The 22,387-nt window shown below is 29.2% G+C and overlaps 3 protein-coding genes across 6 annotated transcripts in view; 2 read left to right on the forward strand and 1 right to left on the reverse strand.

The window, feature by feature from the left end:
- Positions 1-6,970, reverse strand: part of LOC130665217 (dynactin subunit 2) — a 49,056-nt gene extending 42,086 nt beyond the window's left edge. The window contains exon 1 of the mRNA XM_057465521.1: positions 6,728-6,970. The gene's annotated coding sequence lies outside the window, so the exon portion shown is untranslated. The remainder of the gene's footprint in view (positions 1-6,727) is intronic.
- On the forward strand, positions 4,293-5,535 carry LOC130665218 (A disintegrin and metalloproteinase with thrombospondin motifs like). 2 transcript variants are annotated; one of them, XM_057465523.1, is made up of 5 exons: positions 4,293-4,425; positions 4,645-4,865; positions 4,934-5,107; positions 5,181-5,309; positions 5,396-5,535. In XM_057465523.1, exons 1-5 carry the CDS (start codon positions 4,345-4,347, stop codon positions 5,445-5,447), a joined length of 657 nt encoding a protein of 218 aa, XP_057321506.1. In that variant the 5' UTR covers positions 4,293-4,344; the 3' UTR covers positions 5,448-5,535. The 2 variants fall into 2 exon arrangements, with proteins under 2 accessions (XP_057321506.1, XP_057321507.1); XM_057465524.1 differs by lacking the exon at positions 4,293-4,425 and adding an exon at positions 4,457-4,589.
- A 249-nt stretch (positions 6,971-7,219) lies between the features above and the next one.
- Positions 7,220-21,542, forward strand: LOC130666124 (inositol hexakisphosphate kinase 2). Of its 3 annotated transcripts, none has more exons than XM_057466849.1 (8): positions 7,220-7,583; positions 7,880-8,066; positions 9,988-10,114; positions 12,526-12,664; positions 15,211-15,290; positions 15,754-15,929; positions 17,090-17,295; positions 17,635-21,542. In XM_057466849.1, exons 2-8 carry the CDS (start codon positions 7,911-7,913, stop codon positions 18,467-18,469), a joined length of 1,719 nt encoding a protein of 572 aa, XP_057322832.1. In that variant the 5' UTR covers positions 7,220-7,583; positions 7,880-7,910; the 3' UTR covers positions 18,470-21,542. The 3 variants fall into 3 exon arrangements, with proteins under 3 accessions (XP_057322832.1, XP_057322830.1, XP_057322831.1); XM_057466847.1 differs by having other exon boundaries at positions 7,221-7,733; positions 7,811-8,066; XM_057466848.1 differs by having other exon boundaries at positions 7,221-7,583; positions 7,811-8,066.
- The last annotated feature ends 845 nt before the right edge of the window (positions 21,543-22,387 follow it).

Consider the following 22,387-nt stretch of genomic DNA (forward strand, 5'->3'; position numbering starts at 1 on the left):
GATCACCGAAGTTAAGTAGCATTGAGCATGGCCACTACTTGGCTGGGTGACCGTTTAACCACGCGTTGGGTTCGAACGAAGGCCTCTGACCGTTAGGCGCGGGATGAAGATCCAGTGATCGGTAAAATGGGAATTTTATCGATCAGTGGAGCTTCACTCAAACCGAAACTGTACTGGCTTGGTTTTCTCTGTGATTTCCCTACGCCACTACACTTTCATTGCACAAGGAAGGTTGTAGGGCATCACCGTAATGATGCAGTACAGTATAAGCACAAGTCGGGTCACAGCCGCACAATGAAGGCAGAAAGAGAAGTAAAGCAGTTGCGATATAGAGGCAAAAAGTGTAAAAAGCCGTTACTACGGCTATATACTAAAAAACAATTAAAATAAAAAAAAAAAAAATATATATAATTACTGAAGCTCGAAATATACATTTGTCACCAAAATCATAACTTTTTATAGTCAACGCTTATATACTGGCAGACCGCCTTATTTGAGCAAATTGCTCGGTATGACGTATTTTGGATCCGTCTGTTCAGAACATGAAAACCCATCAAGTATGCCACTTGGAGCAATTGTTGATGAACCACAGGACATTTATCAAGCTATAGGTGCCCACGAAACTGCTCATATGTGTGTAAAGTTACCGTATAACATCATCTAACAATAACCATTTTGTTCTATTTATAACTTAGTTATGTTTATAGGCTCAATATCGGTCATGATAATCCTTCAAAATGTCCAGGAAGACATATCATGAGTGAACATGGAAATCCTAATTTAAGCTCGTACGATTGGTCAGAATGTTCGAAGGAGGCATTACAAGAAACTTTTAGGTAAATCTATCTACAAGTTTACGAATTATAAAATTCAATTACTCATCATTTTTTTTTTATAAAATCTTGTTGGATAAATAAAATTTTCAAATTTACGTCATTTTATTTATTGTCTAGGGATGAATATTTTTCGTGTTTACTCAAACGGCCTGAATTTTTGAGTAATCGAAATAGTCCATCAAGAATGACGTCAAGATCTCATCAAAGTGATAAATTAATATAAATAATATTATTTATCTTCTTTTTTGTTTGTAATTCATATGGAAAAATAAATAATTTACTTTATTACAAATTTTTCAATGCCTTCAAAGACTTTTTTGTTAATATTTTAAACATGTAGACTCCTTGAGAACGAGATTCTGACATAAAATACCAAGGATCGGACAAAAAAAATCTGGAAAACGGTTGACTCTGCGGGAAAACCCTAAAACTTCCCGCTATTATCAAGCTCAGGGAGCTGAGTCTAGATTTTAGATCAATTTTCTATAGAATTTCTTAGACGACGATCTCGACCAAAATTAAGACGTCCGTTAGGGTTTGAAGGCTTCGGGGGTATCAGACAAGTTTCTAAGAGAGGACTAGCACATAGAAGTGAATGAAAAAAAATTTTTTTTTTTCAGCAACGAGCCCTGAGTCTAGAAAATAAATCATAAGTATATACACGGAAAGAATTTTTTGATAAAAATTACTCTGTAATTTCTAGTTATCCTAGGCCGTTGCAAAAAATCGGTATATTTTGTTTTAAATTTAATATTTTTTGTTTAAATATTAACGTTGCTAGACTATGTATTACTCTACTACTAAGTAATTTTTTAAAAGTCTTATATTTAATCGATTATTGTGAATATCTCATCTTAATCTATTAATTTTTACTCCATGCGATTAATTTTTACTCCATGCGATTAATTTTTACTCCATGCGATTAATTTTTACTCCCCAATATACCATTCTTTTAAACCCATTAACTGTTTGATGAAAAACTGCTTATAACTCGAATAAATTTTCTTATCTATTGGAGTAATTTTTACTCTAAACACGGCAAGAAAATTATGGGAAGTTTTCCTATGCATTATGGGAATGGTTCCCATAATGGTATGGGAATAGTTCCTATACTACTATAAGAATGGTTCCCATATATTATGGGAACTATCCCCATAATAGTATGAGAATAGTTCCCATACTGTTATGGGAATGGTTCCCATAATGATATGGGAATGATTCCCATACCATTATGGGAATGGTTCCCATATTGGTATAGGAACTATTCCTATAATATTATGGGAACCATCCCTATAATATCATAAATTTTTTTTTTCCCCAATAGTGTAGAAATTTCCCAAAATTTAAATTTTCTTGAATGTTTTGTGCTGAAAAAAAATTCTTGTTAAAAATTTTAATGTTTTTTTGCCAAATACGATTTTTTTTTTCAATGTTTGAATTTTTGTTTTTATGTTTAATAATATTTCTGTGTATTGTAGAAATGATTACCACACTTCTTTAAATTAATTTTTTCATGATAATATGGGAACCATTCCCATAATATTATAGGAATGGTTCCTATAATAGTATGGGAACTATTCCCATAATATTATGGGAATGATTCCCATAATGGTATACGAACCATTCCAATTGCATTATGGGAATCATTCCCATAATATTATAGGAATAGTTCCCATACTATTATAGGAACCATTCCCATAATATTATGGGAATGGTTCCGATAATTTATGGGAATGGTTCCTATAAATTATAGGAACCATTCCCATAAATTATAGGAATGATTCCCATAATATTATAGAAAGTATTCCTATAAATTATAGGAACCATTCCTATAATTATAGGAACCATTCCTATAGTGTTATGGGTATCATTCCCATAATTATAGGAACTATTCCTATAATTATGGGAAACATTCCTATAATTATAGGAACCGCTCCCATAATTTATGGTCGTAATTCCTATGATGGTATGGGAAATAATTTCACAAAATTATGGGAACCGCTGCCATAATTTTTTTTCCGTGAACTGCATTGTAATATATTTCAATAATCTCCGTTAATCTTCGGTTAATATCGGCTTCAATTAACTATCTTTTATATTGCTCGCGACAACTTACATGTTACGCACACAAACGTAGGCTTGGAAAAAAAGACGATCTCTGTATCTCTCTATAACTTGATATTTATTTCAAAATTAAAAAAAAAATTTGTATCTTTTCTTTTTCAACACAATAAGAGTAATTTTTTTTTATTCTTTTTCAAAATATTTATTTTAAGTCATATTCTAAGGCAATTAGATGGTTATGAGATTTTTTTATGGAAATTTCAGCCTATTAATTGTAATTTTTATTGTAATTCAATATAAATTTTATAAATTAAATCAACTTTTTATCATAACCTACGAGTAAAAATCGAATTAGAGAAAATTTAATTAGACAGCCGCTAGGTGTAATTTTTACTCGTAATTGTGAGTAAAAATTAATCTGATTGCTTTTTACTGAAAGAGTAAAATTACGTAATTCGAAAGTAAAAAGTCGTAATGGCCCACGATTACTCGATTCAGAGTAATTTTTAGAATAAATAATATGGCAATATTCATACGAAAATTCTCCGTGATAGAATTTGTGTATAGAGATATCTATCGATCGCAATAATTTAATGACTTATTTTTTTTTTTTTTCGAGATAATTATCTTTGGGTTTTAATTGAAATATTACGTAAAAAAATACGGCTATTGACTTTCATTATCTTCTAATAATAAAATAAACGGTCGAAGACATTAAATAAATTTAATTAGCTTTAATTCGACAAAGATATTTTTTATAAGGTAATTGAATTTAAAACTAAATATACACTAGTGATCTGACACGTCGGCCACCTTATATGTAATTAAATAATAATTGTTCGTCAAAGAGTTCAAATAGTCTTTTCTTTCTTTACTTGTTTTTAAATAACTTTACTATGAAGCTGATGTTAATTTTTGTAATTTTGAACGCCGTTTCTCTAGGAACTTCTTGTTTGGTAAGTGAAAGAAGAAACAAAAATAAACATTATCATACGGTAATTATTTATAATTTTATAATAGAGTTCAGGAAAAGTAGCTATTGATGCAGCCAAAAAAGGTGTACTAGTAGGACCAAATACTCCTGTTTACTATCTTAGAAATGGACACGAAAATTTGAAAATTGAGAAGAAAACAGATGTAAGTAAAAAACTTTTGAATAGTTTCCATATCCCAACTATTTTTATCTTCATCTTATATATATGATGTTACTGCTTAGGTATTGAAAGTTTCACGTTCCCTCAGTTATTACAAAAGTCCTTTCAATTTCAATAACAGTAAGTTTTTGTGAATTTGAATTTAATTGTAAAGAAGAAATAAATATGATATGAACCGAAACTTAATTATCGTTTCAGATACAATGTTTTTAAGGATTCTAGTTACTGTTGATTATAAATTATACCGTAAAAATGGGGAGCAAGGAATAATTGATTACGTGGTTTCATACATGAGTGGAGTCGACGCGTATTTTTTGCGATTTGAAAATCCATCAGTTAAAATAATTCTAGCAGGAATAGTCATAGCTACAGTAAAGTTTTACAATATCCTGCAACGGAAAGTACAAATTTCTGTGATTTTCCGAGGGGAAATTAACGTATGCGCACATTTATTATCTGTTACTCCATAAAGGAGAAGAATATCCATATTTTTCCCTCAAACAAGACAAGAATTTGAACTTTCCGCGCCTATATGGTAGAATATACCTTTTCTTCATACTTACATATTTATTTATATTATCACTCTCTAGCACCCAGACGCAATTAGATGTCTGAAACCATTGAAGTTATCTGATGACGCGGGTCTAAAAGTAATAGAATTTTTAGCTACTCCAATTTCCGGACTACTTGGTGTTGTTCCACTTGATAGTTTACATGCCCAACGAGTATTGATAAAAATGAACAGATTTTTATTTCATAATAAAAATATTATTGATAAGAACGGATATGATTTTCATTTAATCTTGACCTCGTAAGTGTATTAACTATAATTAATCAGGCTATTAATTATATCGTTATTAATACCAGGTTTTCTTACAGTCAACGGTTGCATACTGGAAGAGCGCCTAACTTACACAAATGGATCGGTTACACATATTACGGATCGGTTTGTCCAGAACATGACAAGCGATCACGTCTTATGCCACTTGGAGCAATTGTTGATGAACGCCAGGACACTTATCAAACTATAGGCGCCCACGAAATTGCTCATATGTATGTAAAGTTACCGTATAAATCAACTAACAATAATCATTTTGTTATATTTATAATTTATTTATGTTTATAGGCTCGAAATCGATCATGATGTTTCTTTAACATGTCGAGACGGGTATATCATGAGTAAATACATAATTACTTATTCAAACTCATACGATTGGTCAGAATGTTCAAAGACGGAATTGCAGAAAACTTTTGAGTAAATCTACAAGTTAATTAATTATAAAAAAATTCTATTATATACCTATTAAATTATTAAATTTACGGGTTTTATTTTTTGTTTAGGTCTGAAAAGTTTTCGTGTTTACGCAAATGGCCTCAATTTTCAATCAATTGAAACAATCCAGTAAGAATTAGTCAAGATCGACAGTGAAAAAAATATATATAAATGTTATTATATATATTCATCTTTTTTTTGATCATACATATCAATAAATAAATTATTAATTTTATTATAAATTATCTTTCAATGACTTTTTTTAAATCTCTTAAGTATGTAGACTTCCGGATTAAACAACTATATTCGATCGAATTAAATTTTTAATTCTATTTAATTCAGATAAATTCTGTTAATTCGGTACCTAACTTAAAAATGAATTCTGTCTAATTCGGCAGGAAAACCAGAATTTGTCCAAATTAAAACGCATTTAAATAATTCTATTCGATTTAATTCTGATTAATTCGAAAATAATTCTCCAATTTCTGGTTCTGAATCCGAATTAAACTGAATTAAAACGAATTTGAAATTTTTAAATCGGTTTTATTCTGATCAATTCAAATTCAAATTTTCAATTCAGTCGAATTCTGTTTTGCAGAATTCGACAGAATATAACAGAATTAAAATTTTTAATTCGCTCGAATTCAGTTGTTTAATCAGGGTGACTTTTTTAAATCTTTTGAGTATGTAGACTCCTATAGAATGTATTTATGGTATAAAATACAAAATTTTGGAGAAAAAAATTTATTTATTATTAATATTAAATATTAATAGTTAAATAAATAAGACATATTATTTTCTAAGCTACTTCTTAAGTCAGTAACGTAAAACGTCGTGTCTTTTTTCTCGCACTCAAAGAAACAAATATAATTTTCTTTATTGCATCATACAATAAAGAATTTAAAAATAGTATTTTTAAGTACCCATGCAGGAATGTAAAGATAGAGGTCACTTTTTGTTACACGTGCAGGAAAAATGACTAAATTATCTGATCCCCAACAATCTCACATACTTTCCCTCCGCCAATCATCGCTCGGAAATCAGACCTCCGCAGTTGGTATCACGAAAAAAGACTATAGTCAGTTCAAATACTGAAGTTAGCTGACGTCTAATAACTTTTGGATTTTTTTTTAAACAACAAATCACAAAAAAAAACATTTGAAAAAATTGCACCTGTAGTTTTTTAAATTTTCTACATATGCACATTTTTTTTTTTTTTTTTTCTTGTAAACAATTTGTTGAAAAAAAACTTTAAAATTTTTAATTGTCTGCTAACCAGTCATGAAAAATTTATCGAAAACGAATCATGAATTTTTAAAAAACAATTTTAACAAAATTTCAAAAATTCTCCGAGGAAATCCGCGCTCTAAATTTCTAAATTAATTAAATTAAAAATTTACCGTGACTCCATAATTAGCACATCTGCATTTAGAAATCTTCATTATTCATTTAAAAATAATTATAATTAACCGCAGCGTAACCTCTTGTAATATCGTTACGAAAACTTAGAAATTTTTTTTTTCTCAGTATATATATTTATATGAAGGCCTTGGGCATCCCCAATCCAGCCAATCGAGTCGAATTCGTATACGAATAAAATTCACATCTCCATCAAATCAAATTAAATATTTAAACCAGATCAAATTCATCATCTGCGACGGAACCTCAGGGCCAAAAGACCTCACACTCTGTGTGAAAAATTCTTTCCGCAAAACTTAGAAAAATAAAATTCCCGTATACTAGAGCCCTCAGTGGTGTTTCCCCCAAACTAAAATAATAATGACTGAGTTTCCGGTAAAACAGCAGTTCAAAATGGCGCGCGTACTCCCGCGCCTCTGGCGGAAGCGGAATAAATTCAAACTACAGAAATTTCTCAACTAAACTCACTACTCAGTCACTCTGGTATTCTCTACGTTACGTGAAGGGGGTTGTGACATCGCACATCGGATTCGTGAGAAAAAACGTCGATACATACTGTAATACTAAATGTAACTCGAGGTTACAGAGGACAGTTGAGGATCCCTGGTTATCTTTGATATCATGATTTCTTCCTGACTGTCATCATTGTCGTCGTTACATATCAGTGTCTCCTTCACATTATCCCCCACCAAATTTACAGCTGATGCGATAACCGCGTTAACAAAATAAATTATTGTAATGCTACAGGCTACGTTGTGGTAACGTTCAGTTAAAGAAAAAAAGTTTTACGATACGAGCGTGAGCAACATTCAGTGATAAAACAAAAACTCTTGCAGTGTAAGTGTGTACTTCCACCAAAACCTTGACAATTTATTATTATTATTATTTAAAAACTCTTGTATGAAATTAAAACAAAGGGAAATGCATTAAGTTTATTTTAAATATAAACTCTGTGAAATAAATGTCTTTCCCTTTCACTGCCTCATGGTAATTCACCAAGAACTCAAGTGCATTTTTTAGTTTTATATTTTTTTCGTTTTAAAATTACTGATAAAAACTTGCAGGACGGGGTTTTTAAATTTAAAACGACAAGGGATTTAATTATTTGTGGTAAATATTTATAAATTTATCAGATATTTGTTTTTAAAAAAACCGTACGTTGGCATGGTATACTTGAAGAGTGCTTGGGGTATGGGAGAGACTGATCCTAAGTGTTTAAGCACCAACTTGTCCCCGATTTCATCCTCGACCTCTTCATCAGCGACTGCTTTTCGTCAAGATCATGATGAAGAAGTTGCACTTCACCCACTCAATAATCAGGTAATTTAATTAAATAATTAATTAATAAATTAATTTTAAATCTGTGATTTTTTTCATTCATTCAAATTACCGTAGTATCAAAAGTTTAACAACCTTAGACAAATATATTTATTAAACTATTGACGTCAATAGACACGTGTCACAACAAATGACAGTAAATAAATAAAAAGTTTAAAAAATAATTTTATAAATATATTTTAAATTATTTATACTTGATAATAATCATGACATATGGCGTGTTTGCATATAACAGATTATTTTTTCATATCTCATGCTTATAAACTTGACTTGTGAGCAGGTAAATGTTAATTATCGTTATTATTATTATTATTTATACTTAACACGTACGAGTCATTAAGTTTTATAAATGCCATGGGCATGATAAAACGCAGGGTTATATTTAAATAATTAAATTTATTTTTTTTGTTTTTAAAAATATTTAATTTATGAGTGAATGCGACATCAAAGAAATTTAAAATTATTGAGAGTAAATAATTGATAAAATAAAATTTAAAAATTAATAAGTGCGTTTTTTAAAAATTATTTACTGTGTAATTTAAAATTTGTCTGCTACATTACAGTTATTTTAAATGGATTTATTTTTGTAATTACAGATATTGAGGTGATAAGAATGTGTGATAAAATTTTTATTTATTGTTGTTTGTTTGTTTGCGCAATGGATTGTTATGGTTGGTAAAAAATTTCTCCGGACTTAACTCGGTTAGTTGAGAGATTATTTAGGACAAACTATACACTGTGACCTACATTTATATTTTAATTTGGGATCCATTGGATCAAAGCTATTCGCTGTGCAGCTGCAATGTCCTTCGGCTATCGACTTGACGAATTTATTTACTTTTTTTAAAAAACAAACAGGAAATTGTTCGGTGGCCAGCTTCCTTGAAAATTATTTTATTTTCTGTGGATCCCACGTAATTTTTTTTGTGCACAAAAAAAGTGTCGACTGAAGTTAACACTCGGATTCTGGAATTTTTTTTGGGACTCAATTTTTTCAGGATGAAGTTACCAGCTGATAATTTTGATTTTTTTTAAAACGATAAATTGCAAAAAAAATTTTGAAAAAATTGCACCTAGTTCTTTTAATTTCGTACATGTGCATTTTTTATGACAATAAAGTTAGCAGACATTTAAAAAGTTTTGGATTTTTTTTGACAAAAAAATAAATATTAAAAAAAATATTTCGAAAAATTGCACGTATAATTTATGAAATTTCCGACATCTGCATTTTTTTAGAAATATTTTTTTTTCATTATTTATCTGTTAACAAAAATTTTTTCAAATTTCAAATGTCTGCTAACTTTACTATCATGCATTTTTTAATTTTTTTTGTCATTGATTTGGTGAAAAAAAAATCCAAAAATTTTTAATCGTCTGTTAACCAGGATATTTTTTTTACTCAAAACTTTTTCCTGTAGATTCTATAAAAATTCAACTTTTTTTTTTATTATTGTTGGTAATAAAAAATCATATTACGTAAATTTATGGAAGATTTTTAAAATTAATTAAAAATCGAGGTCGTTTGTGAAAATGATTAATTTAATAAATAAAATTGCGTGACTAATAAATTTTTTTGAATTCTATATAAGTTTAGATAATTAATTATTTAAACTCGTCTCGTTTTTTAAAAAAAAATTAATTTGGAATTATGACTCACGGAAGCAAACAATTTTTTTTAAATTCTAGAATAATTAAACTTTATTCCCGCTCATAATTATTAATAAAATAAATAACAAAATTTTAAACAAAAATAAAAACTGACTCAACGATAAATCAGTTTAGTCAGTAAGTAAATAATTGTCTTAAAATAATTAAAAAAAAAAATATAGCGGGCAAGTTACTGGTATCGAGCACTAGCTCATATATTTATAAACATATTAATATTTAATTTGATCTGTTACAGGTTGGAGGACACACTCGTCTATTACTCCTCAATCAAAATACAATTTGCAAGCCATTGAATAAAAGAGAGCTGGACTTTTACCGAAACATTCCTCAGGATATACAAATGTTTGTCCCTAAATTCAAAGGTAAGATAAAAAATCACGAAATTAGAACAGAATAAATTATATTTTTCTTTGAAAATAAACTAGATTTTATTTTATTTTAAATATAAGCTCAATTGTCCTATTGTTAAGTCAAGAAAAAAAAAACCTTTGACTTTCTTATACACCATAGTATTAATTTATTTATTTATTTATTTTTATATTTATAATAAAACTTTTAAAGATTTAAAATGATAATAATAAATAATAAAATCGATTGTCAATGTGTTGTGTTATTCCACTTGTCAATGTTGCTTGAGTTTAAATCATGGTTGTAGATATTGTATGCCGACGTCATATATTTAGATCGATTATTCATTTCTCATGCAGATTATCGCGCGATTTTACTTTGTTATGAATACTTACGTTTAAATTTAACTTGATATTTATTATATTTATTATTGTTTTGTAAAAATAAATAAATTATAATTAAATATATATCTATATAAATATATACATATATCTTATCCTTTTAAATTATATACGATATATGAAAATGTAATTAAAAGTAAGAAAAAAAATAAATAACAAGAGATTATGATAATTTATAAATTAATTATTTTATAAAGGCTGCGTTAATTGATACTCATTTTATAAGATATCATATCAATTAGTATGTAATACATATCTATATATATATATATAAATATAAATACATGCATTTCATAATATGTTTGACGTCACATTTCACGTATAGTTTTATTTTATGCATTCAATTTTATCACTCGTAATTATTTGTTGTAACAGCGAATTTATTAATTCGTGATATTTATTTTTATCACTTTGTGCTGTGACTATTTAAAGGGACAATAATACTTCAATTGTTCATTTAAGGTAAGTATTAAAAACGTATATCACCTTTTTTTTTTTTTTTTTTATTCCTTCCGCTCATTTTTCTTATCTACACTGTAAAAAATTTGGAGTTTATTCGGAGTGATTGTGAATTTTATTTCACTCCGATTCCTACACGAAATAAATAGAGAATTTTTTTTTACAGTGGAGTGATTTCAGAGTAAACTGAATTTTATTTTACTCCGATTCAGACTTCCAGTGTTTGAAAAAAAAATTACTCCCTATACAGAGAACTTTTTTTTACAATGGAGTGATTTCGGAGTAAACTGGATTTTATTTAGATCCAAATTTACTTCGATTCGTAGTTCCGGAGTTAAAAAAAAAATTACTCCGTATACGGAATAAATAGAGTATTTTTTTTTTCAGTGAAGTGAATTCGGAGTAAATTGAATTTTATTTTACTTTGATTGTCTTCCGGTGTTTAAAAAAAAATTCCTCCTTATACAGAATAAATAGAGAATTTTTTTTACAGTGGAGTGATTTCGGAGTAAACTGGATTTTATTTTACTCTGATTCAGACTTCCGGTGTTAAAAAAAAATTACTCCTTATACAAAATAAATAGAGAATTTTTTTTTACAATGGAGTGATTTCGGAGTAAACTGGATTTTATTTAAATCCAAATTTACTCCGATTCGTAGTTCCGGAGTTAAAAAAAAATTACTCCGTATACGGAATGAATAGAAAATTTTTTTTCACAGCCGAGTGATCTCGAAGTAAACTGAATTTTATTTTACTCCGATTCAGACTTCCGGTGTTTAAAAAAAAATTACTCCGTATACGAAATAAATAGAGAATTTTTTTTTACAATGGAGTGATTTCGGAGTAAACTGGATTCTATTTAAATCCAAATTTACTCCGATTCGTAGTTCCGGAGTTAAAAAAAAAATAAATCCGTATACGGAATAAATAGAAAATTTTTTTTCAGCGGAGTAATTACGGATTTTAAATCCAAATTCACTCTGTCGCTTTAAGTTCCGGAGTTTTAATATCAAAATAAACTCCTATCAGAAGTTAATTTTACTCTGATCTGAAATTTAAATACTAAAATAAATTCCCCTGAATTTTACTCCAAGAGAATCAAATAAATGCAGTCATCCGCATTCACTCCTCAAATTTTTTACAGTGTATTATTTTTATTTATTTATTTATTTATGTTATAAAAAAAAGTCATTAAAAAAATTTCAAGCTTTTCGTACTCTGCTGCTTTAAATAATAATCTAAATAACGTCTAGACACGATTTTTATTTATAAATATGTGTTATTAAATAATACCAAACAAAGGTGGGTCTTAAATATATATTTATATATATGTATATGTACACAAATATGGTTATTAATTTTTCAGTGTATTTATAAACCAAACAAACGTTAATTAATCCATAGTAATAATATTTATATTTTTTTTTATTATAGAAAAAAATTGCGAATTATTTTTAAAAAATAAATGTGACTCCCTGGACAATAAAAAATAAAAATATATATTTATATTATTATTATTACTTAATTGAAACAACAAAACTAAATAAAGTGGCTGATGTTTCAGGTGTAATTCAGGCCTCCAGTAGTTGCGGTGAAGTTGAGAAGAGATACAGCCCCAGTTTCAGAGAACCTGAAAATTCGCCTCATCATCAGGCCCAAGTAGGAAAGGGTTCGACGAAACGAAAGCGAGATGACGTTCTCAGGTAATAATTTTTAAAAAAAGTTATTACTTGCACTGTATTAATATTTATTTACAATTGATATATTTTAGATAAATATTTTTGTTATTCATTTAAATGTAAATGCTTGTGCACTTGTCTGGTAATTAATTATTAATTATTTATGATTAATGATTAGTAATTAATAATAATATTTAATAAAATATAAGAGTATCGTGAAATCCAGTTGACGGTTAACTGATGTTAATTTAAAAAAAAAATTAACCATCAACTTGCAGTAGAGGACAAGTTTTTATGGTACCATGTAACGAGTTACAAGTTACAACCACATGACAGCTCTGTTACACAGGCAGCCGGTGGCTCTTGTGGTTCATGTCCTGGCCCTACAAGCCCTCCGCAAGATGCTGGCTCTCTTTTTCCATGATCTCAATACTGTGAGACATAACGAACCGCAACCGAGTCGCAATAGAGGGCCATTTAACCCTTGGTACAATACTAATTTTATAAATCTGGATTTTGAAAATATGATATTGTATCTTTGCATTTACAAGTGTGATGTACATTGAAAAAAAGTATAGTGGAACCATCTAGAGTATTGCTGATGGTAGATAATTATTTTTAATTTTATGTAAAAGGAAAATTTTAATCGGGAATCAGCAGCTTCGATAAAAATTTTTGATATTAATTATTATTTATTATATCCTTTAAAAATTAAATTACGTGCTCTCTAAACATGAATTAGTGGAAATTTCATTAATTACGTTAGTGAAGCAGTATTCACTTCATAATCAGTGGATTTAAATAACAAATTAGTGAATTCTCACTAATAAATTTAGTACTATAATTTTCACTAGCAAATTAGTGATTTTCACTACTGAACTAGCGATATTTTCATAATTTCTACAAGTGAAACGGTTATTCACTTCTTAATTTATGAATTTCACAATTTCACTAGTAACTTTAACTAGCAAATAATTAAATATTTTACTAGATATAAATATAATTAATAATTACGGTGGTATTTTTAAAAATTTTAATAAAAAACTTTCAAAATAAAAAAAATAGAAGTACAGAACAATAATATATTTATATGAAGAGTACGTCAATCATAACATCACGGATTTTTTATTTCTTCATCAGTTATTGTTTGGTATCATAACGAATATACTATTTGCACTGACGCGATCACATGTGTAGGTCAGCGCAGTGAATAGCATCAAAGACTTTGAATCGGAAGGATGCAGGTTCGAGCCCAGCAGTCACCGGGATTTTTTCATCAATTAAAATCATGTATACTTCCTCTAAGTAATGATTCTAATACATTAATCACATTTCGGATCTAATTACAAGTGTCTTATATTTTTTTTCGCATTATAATATTTTTTTTCACCGATGAAATCAGTGGATTCCCATATTCACTTTTTAATTTTGTGGATTCTCATATTCACTTATCAAATTAGTGAATTCTAATATTCACATATTCATTTAGTGAATATTCACTAATTCTGCGTGGTACGATTGTAGCATTGACAATTAGTGAATATTCACTTAAAATTAGTGAAAAATCACTAATTCATATTTAGAGAGTATTCAAATTTATGAGTAACGTGACAGAAAAAAAGGATTTTTTGACTCAAGACTCAAGAAATTTTTTCTCGCCCTAAGAGAAAATTTTCTTCTTTTTTTTTTTTTTTTACAAAAATGAATCAGAACTGGATTTTTTTTACAGGAACTTCAAATAAAAATTTTAAAATTTCATTTGACAATCAAACAATTGCGCAAATAAATTTTTATTATCAACAATCTACGATTTGAAAAACTTTAGATGGTTTCCGTAACCCAACTATTCCTCTTACAGAATTTTTTTTTCAATGTACTTTTTTTTTATCAATCATCATAATAATTTAGAGCCGTCTGATTGTATATTTTATTTAAATTTAAATGCCTGTGATTAATTTCAAAACGATTTCTTTGGCAGCTCTATTACTTCCTTGATATCCTTGCCAAATTATCAAGTAATTTAATATATATACATATATATTTTATAGCTTTTATGCTGTAATAATTCTAACTAATGTTACTATTACTCATAAAAAAAAATATTATTTATATAAAAATATTTTTTTATTTATTTATAAAATGATTTAATTCTTAATAAATTTAAACACTGAACTAAGACTTATTTATAAATAATAATAAATAATTTATGATAAATTATCAGTACTGTAAAAAATTGCGGAGTGAATCCGGAGAATGCGGACCAGGTGACTGCGTATTTATTTAATTCCCTTGGAGTGAAATTCCAAAGGCAAATTTTTTTTTTTAATTTAAACTCCAGATCGCAGTGAATGCGGATTAAAAAAATTTTCAAAAAAATTCCGTCTTTACTCCGTTTTCGGCGGGATGTTTTTTTAAACTCCGTAACTTCGAGTCACGGAGTGAGTCCGGATGTAAATAAAATTCAAAATTACTCCGAATTAACTCCCGATTTTTTACAGTTTATAATTTTACTTAAACGATAATTTAAAATTAATTAATATAAATATTTAATTGACATAAATATTTTACAGAATGAAAATTCATCGTAAAAATAGTACAGTCGATGTACTGAAACCTGAATCACATTTGGATAATGCGTCAAATAAACAATGTATCCTTTTATTTAAAAAAAAAAATAAAAATTTTTATCTGAGAGACTCAATGCCAATGTAAATTTTTTTATTTAATTAATAAAGATAAAAAATTATCATTAATGTAATTATTTTTGATAAAATTAATTTACTGGATAATTATATTTTTAAATATTTATGTTTATTTTTAAGGCTACTAAATCATAAATTATTTTTATTGTTATGTAAACCTTCACATTGATTAAAAATTTTATTTAACATGTAAGATATTGATTGCATTTAATTTCTTATATAATTAAAGTATATATATTTATATAATATATTTTTTTAAACATAAATATTTACAAATTGAATGCGAATTTATAATGAATATTTGAAAGTTCGTCTATTAAAAGTAAAAAAAAATGATCTGATATTGAGTCTCGTATTAAAAATTAATCAGAGAAAAGCGAAAAATTTTCTTTAATAATAAAGTAAATATAGATTTTTTATTATTGGAAAATATAACTGGTTGTTATACACATCCTTGTATATTGGATTTAAAAATGGGAACAAGACAACATGGAGATGATGCTTCTGCTGAAAAACGCAGTAAACAAATAGCCAAGTGTGCTGCAAGTACATCTGCTTCTTTAGGCGTGAGGTTGTGTGGCATGCAGGTGAGTTTTCTTTATTTTTCCTCAGTAAATTTCATAGAAACCTCACTATTGCATTTGTCCCCATAGTGGAATTTAAAAAGAACTGCAGGCTGTCAAAATTCCTCTACTAGGTACCAAAATACCTGAGTTCAAAAATTTCAAAAATCGGTCATTTGAAAAATGGCGGGAATTTTAAATTTTATAAATAATGGATTTTCCTGTTTTTCTTTTGTGTTACAGGATAATTTTTTAAATTTCCATCCTTCTGTCAAATTTTTGATCTCGAAATTCATGAAAATGTCAATGAAAAATTGATTTTTAATTCAATTGTCGGTTAAGGGGGAAAGCCACTGTGAAATTTCAAAAAAAAAATTTTTTTTTTTTTTATTAAATCAAAGTGTATATGTTCAAAAATATGTATCTAAAGTTTTATATGAAAATTCCGAATATTTTTCAAGTTATAGTCATTTTTGTGACAGCGCGTCAACTGACCGTTCCATCGACTAAAAACTTTAAACGCATTTTTCTCGAAACTACTTTTTTTGAACTGGTGGCATCTGTAATTTGCATAAATATCAACCGATTCGCAACTTTTTTTTTTGCCGTATTCGTCTATTCAGTAGCTAAAGTTGCACGTAGGGGATTTTGAAAATTTTGATTTTTAAGATTTTTTAGGGCTGTTTGAATCCAAAAAAATGAGAAAAAATAACGAAAAAATTTTTAATATGTCGCCATTTTTTTTCAAATTCAAATTTTCAAAATCCCCTATGTGGAACGATAACCACATGCATACAGATTACAACGCCGTTTGGTTTTTTTGTTTCTGATAATCCGTTTTTGAGTCAGAGATGACACCGTGGTGGGGGAAATTTTTTTGTTGCTCCACAAAAATGCTTATAACTTTGTAACAACATGATATTTTTTAATGAAAATTTAGGAGAATCATCTTCAATGTATACTTTAGGAAACAAAAAAAACCCGATCCCCAAATTCCTTTATTATTCCAGTCAAAAAAATTCCCGAAAATCACCTATTTTTTCGATCCTCAGTGGCTATCCCCCTTAAAACGAAAGTAAATAAATAATTCAAATTCCACTTGCATTTCGGATGACAATTTGCCTTTTTCAGACGGAAAGTAATGAAATGAATAAAAAAAAACCAATGTATTTATTGAAAATTAGGTTTATCAGGCAGATATTGATCAGTATGTGAAAAGAGATAAGTACTGGGGCCGTGAGCTGAACGAGGAGGGTTTCAAAGCCGCACTGTATCGCTTCTTCCACAATGGCTACTGCCTTAGAATTCACGTGATCCAACGGGTAATTGCCCGGCTGGAAAGTCTTCGTCGAGCTATCGAGAGACAGAGCAGCTATCGTTTCTATTCTTGGTAAGTTTTCATCATCATAAAATTATAATTTACAACAACCATTTTTTTTCTTTTTTGTTTTTTTGATAAAAAAAAAACTAATTATCAAAAAACAAAAAAAACCTCACAAAAAATCGTAACAACACACAAATGAGTAGAATTGCATCATACGATTCCACCAGTGCAATAGGGAATATCGTGTAATATTCAACAGCCTCCGGACTGCTGAAGGGCGCGAGAAAGGGCCAAACATCATCTCTCTTATTCTCACGGTCAAGTCTCTTTAAGCATTTAAGATTAACAACGACAATTATTTAAACTAAACACCAATGAACTCATTTTTAAAATTATTTATTACAGCTCCCTGTTAGTCGTTTACGAGGGATTTCAAATGGAAGATTACTCGAGTCGATCAAGAAGTCCGCTGACAACACTCGGGGTTGAAGAAGAGTCCAACGAATCCTCAAGTTTCGTTGAAAATCTTACCCACGATTCCGACAGTTTCCTCGACGGCAATCACAGCAATGCCTCGACGGATTTCAACCTCGGTCACGAGGAAGTTAATCAGTCGACCTTGCATCGGGCTTTCGGCGAAGCCGCGGCACGTGGAGCCAAACACGCAACCGGTTTTTATCCAATAAATGAAGAAACCGTTTTCATGGATCCCCCGTCTAATTTAATAAACGCGACTGTGGTGCCGAGTCAGGACTACGACAGCTGGACATTCGATGCCGCGGAGAGTAACATGAGTAGTCATGACGTCAGCACATCCAGCAGCAGCAGCAGCAGCAGTGATAGCGACAACGAGTACTGCTGCGTTGGTCAGCACACGATAACAAATTCCGATGATATCAGCTCTGATCTAGACCTGGGTGGGAAATGTTCGCTGAAGAGAACGCGGCCAGGTCACAGGCTGGGGATTTATCAAGCTCAGGACCATCATGATGAAGAGGAAGAGCTCAAAAGTGCGACCAAGAGACTAAGAATAAAACACGACAGCAAAAATCAACCTGACGATGCGTTGGTCGATATCAGAATGATCGATTTTGCCCACACGACCTTTGAACATAAAATAGCATCAAGTTCAGTGGCATGTCATTCAAATTCGACGGTGCATCAAGGACCAGACTGCGGATTCCTGACTGGTCTCGATAGTCTCCGGCGATTATTATTGGAAATAGTGGCCGAAGGTTAATAATTAAATAACTTTTATTTAATTATATTTTTAGTTTCATGAGCCATGAAAGGACATGATAAAGTTATCTCTGAAAGATAAACAAAGGAAGAAAGATAAATAAAATAAATGAATAAATTTAATGAACGAATAAAATATAAACGTGCTAAGACGGATGTTAGACCGCGTGAGTCATCTAATTGCTGGCTCGGTGCCACGTACCGATGAAGCTCCGGTTGGTCGCTCGGTTGCTCGGGTATTAAAAGATTATTAGATGAATCATTTAAACCGATCTTACAATTGCACATGTCTGCAATAAAGTGGATTATTCCTGAATTTTATCTCTGCTGTGTGGGACACGTGTAAGTATTCCATGAGAACAAGCTATTGATGCATCCATTTATTTATTATTACTATTATAATTATTTTTTTTCTTTATATAAAAAAGTAATAAATACCCTAGCAGATCCGAATTACGGTATTTTGCAGCGTTGGAGTATTTGAAGGTAATTTTCAGTAGGTACGATAATTTACCGTAAATTTGCGGCAATACAGGGATATTTTGTGGTAACAGTGCGATATTTTACTGTAAAATTGCGATATTTCATCGTAAACGTGAAGGTTTACTGCAAAATTTGCAGTAGTTTACTGTAGTGTCGTATTATGTTTACGGTAAATTGTCGTAATTTACCGAAAATTACCAGATATTACTATAAATTACCGCAAAATGTGATAAATTTCCCACATCAGTATAGTAATTTGCGGTAATTTACCGTAAAATTAAGGCATTTCATCGTGAACGTGCGGTTTTACTGCAACATTTTCAGTAGTTTACTGTAATGTCGTATTGTGTTTACGGTAAATTGTCGCAATTGATCGAAAATTACCGTAAATTACCGCAAAATGTGATAAATTTCCCATAGCAGTGTAGTAATTACCGGTAATTTACCGTAGAATTAAGGCATTTCATCGTGAACTTGCGGATTAACTGCAACATTTTCAGTAGTTTACTGTAATGTCGTATCGTGTTAACGGAAAATTGCCGTAATTTGCCGAAAATAGCCGGGTATTACTGTAAATTACCGAAAAATGTGATAAATTTCCCATAGCAGTGCATTAATTTGCGGTAATTTACCATAAAATTTCGGTATTTTGTCATGAACTTGCGGATTTACTGCAAAATTTTCAGTACTTTGCTGTAATGTCCTATTATGTTTACGGTAAATTGTCGTAAATGATCGAAAATTACCAAGTATTATTGTAAATTACCACAAAATGTGATAAATTTCCCATAGCAGTGCATTAATTTGCGGTAATTTACCATAAAATTTCGGTATTTCGTCTTGAACGTGCGGATTTACTGCTAAATTTTCAGTACTTTGCTGTAATGTCCTATTATGTTTACGGTAAATTGTCGCAATTGATCGAAAATTACCAGCAATTACTGTAAATTACCGACAAATGTGATAAATTTCCCATAGAAGTGCATTAATTTGCGGTAATTTACCAAAATTTTCAGTAGTTTACTGTAATGTCGTATTGTGTTAGCGGGAAATTGCCGTAATTTGCCGAAAATAGACGAGTATTACTGTAAATTACCGCAAAATGTGATAAATTTCCCACAGCAGTATAGTAATTTGCGGTAATTTACCGTAAAATTAAGGCATTTCATCGTGAACTTGCGGATTTACTGAAAAATTTTTAGTACTTTACTGTAGTGTCGTATTTTGTTTACGGTAAATTGCCGAAAATTACTGGATATTACTGTAAATTACCGCAAAATGTGATAAATTTCTTATAGCAATGCAGTAATTTATCGTAAAATGCAGCAGGTTCGCCGTATGAACGCGGGATTTTGCGGCAAAATATGATAATTTACGGTAATTCGGATCTACTATGGATAGATATTTGAATTATAAATTAAAAAATATGTGAAAAAAAATTAACCGTACTAGAAATGTGATAAGTTACGTAAATAAACGTAAATAATTCACGAGCCTATCAAGTAGATGTTCGATCGTTGATAAATATATTGAATAGTTATTTTGACTTGTAATAATCAAGATGTATATATTGTAAAAATTTAAACTAAAGGATCAGAAAATGAATGAATGAATGAAAGAAAGAAAGAAATGAACAATGAGAGTTATGATTTAAAAGATAAAAAAATGTGCACTGGTCTGATGGCAATAATATTTTCTTTAGACCGATAAATATTATTAGGATTCATTGAATAAAGTGAATTATTGATAATTATTATTTTTATTATAGCGAATGTGTTGTATTCAATAAAATATAATATTTATTGTGTGCGGACAAAGTGGATAAGGAGAATAAAAACAAAATAGTATATTGTGTGGCAAGAATTAAACAAGACGATTTCAGACGGAAGGTTGACTGCCATCGCACGAAATAAAGTCGTGTTTTATTCCGCTGCGCACTATATTTTTTATAATTACTTGCATTGAAATCTGCGGTTTTTTTTCGGGATCCTGTTTAATTAAATGAGATAATTAATGAGCAATTACGCTGAGATTTTAAATTATCTGATTGAAAATTTGAATTTTATTTGGAGTCAATTGATAATTTGTTACATTGATCAATTTTTTTTTTGACCGGGCAAACAGGCATACAAACTCGTAATTTGAGGGAACTCTTAGACAGTAGCCCGCACTTTTTTAAAATATTCAAAGATTTTGGGCATTAATTGAAAATTTCAAAAATTACTACAAATGTCATCAATTAGAAGTTAAAAAAAATTTCCATGTGAAAAATTTTTGAAATTTCAAATTTTGCGGGCTAAAATTTACTTCCAAATTTTGTTGAACTAATTGATAACAATTGTAAGTAATTTTTTTTCAAATCTATCGGCGAAATTGTGACCACGTCCTTTTCTCAATTAATGCATTGATTTTTTTTTTAATTAATTAATTAATTAATCGCCCGCGATCATGACAATGAAAAGTAATTGAATATTTTTAAAAAGCGCGGGCTTCTGTCTGAAAAAGCCCGCAAATGCGAATAATTATTTTTCATTCTCTGCGACAAATAAAATTTTTTTTATCTACAAAGATAAGAAAAGTACAATTTTTTTCCCGCCAAACAGAACAAAAATTTCAAATTTCAAATTTTGCGGGCTAAAATTTACTTTCCAAATTTTGTTAAACTATTTGATAACAATTGTAAGTAATTTTTTTTCAAATCTATCGGCGAAATTGTGACCACGTCCTTTTCTCAATTAATGCATTGATTTTTTTTTTAATTAATTAATTAATTAATCGCCCACGGTCATGACAATGAAAAGTAATTGAATATTTTTAAAAAGCGCGGGCTTCTGTCTAAAAAAGCCCGCAAATGCGAATAAATATTTTTCACTCTGCAACAAATAAATTTTTTTTATCTACAAAGATAAGAAAAGTCCAATTTTTTCCCGCCAAACAACAGAAATTTGAAATGTCCAATCAGATAAAATGTAAGCAAGCGGTCAGTTAAAAAAATGAACTAAAAAATTTTTTATTGAAAGTAGGCCAGCACATTTAACAAATAATAATAATAATTATTATTTTTGGTGTTGTATGTAAAAAAATAAATAAATAATTTAGTTCCTACATCAATCGCTCATGAGAAAAAAAACTACTTGAATAATTAATTATAAACTACCAAAAATTACTAGCAATAAAGTTACGATTATCAAAATTAATTTTTTAAAAATTATTTTCCCAGTGATTATTTTATCGTAAGGTTACTAATTATTGTAAATAATTATAAATAATCGATTTTAATAAATTGACTATTTATTTTTAGGATATTGATCTTCCAATAAAAACTTTGATGTATAAAATAAATAAATCTCTGATATTAACAAGTAGTTTTTTTTTTCCATGAGTATCATCAAATCTTGGTACAAATATAATATATATGTATATTTATTATTTATAT

This window comes from Microplitis mediator, chromosome 3, assembly GCF_029852145.1.
Source record: "Microplitis mediator isolate UGA2020A chromosome 3, iyMicMedi2.1, whole genome shotgun sequence".
In the NCBI taxonomy this organism is placed as follows: domain Eukaryota; kingdom Metazoa; phylum Arthropoda; class Insecta; order Hymenoptera; family Braconidae; genus Microplitis; species Microplitis mediator.

Coding starts and splice junctions, on each gene's coding strand:
- LOC130665218 (XM_057465523.1), top strand. CDS start 4,345: ATGAGTGGAGTCGACGCGTATTTTTTGCGATTTGAAAATCCATCAGTT. Junction 4,426..4,644: donor CAGGAATAGTCATAGCTACA/GTAAAGTTTTAC, acceptor ATCACTCTCTAG/CACCCAGACGCAATTAGATG. Junction 4,866..4,933: donor TTTCATTTAATCTTGACCTC/GTAAGTGTATTA, acceptor GTTTTCTTACAG/TCAACGGTTGCATACTGGAA.
- LOC130666124 (XM_057466849.1), top strand. CDS start 7,911: ATGGTATACTTGAAGAGTGCTTGGGGTATGGGAGAGACTGATCCTAAG. Junction 8,067..9,987: donor TTCACCCACTCAATAATCAG/GTAATTTAATTA, acceptor GATCTGTTACAG/GTTGGAGGACACACTCGTCT. Junction 10,115..12,525: donor GTTTGTCCCTAAATTCAAAG/GTAAGATAAAAA, acceptor CTGATGTTTCAG/GTGTAATTCAGGCCTCCAGT.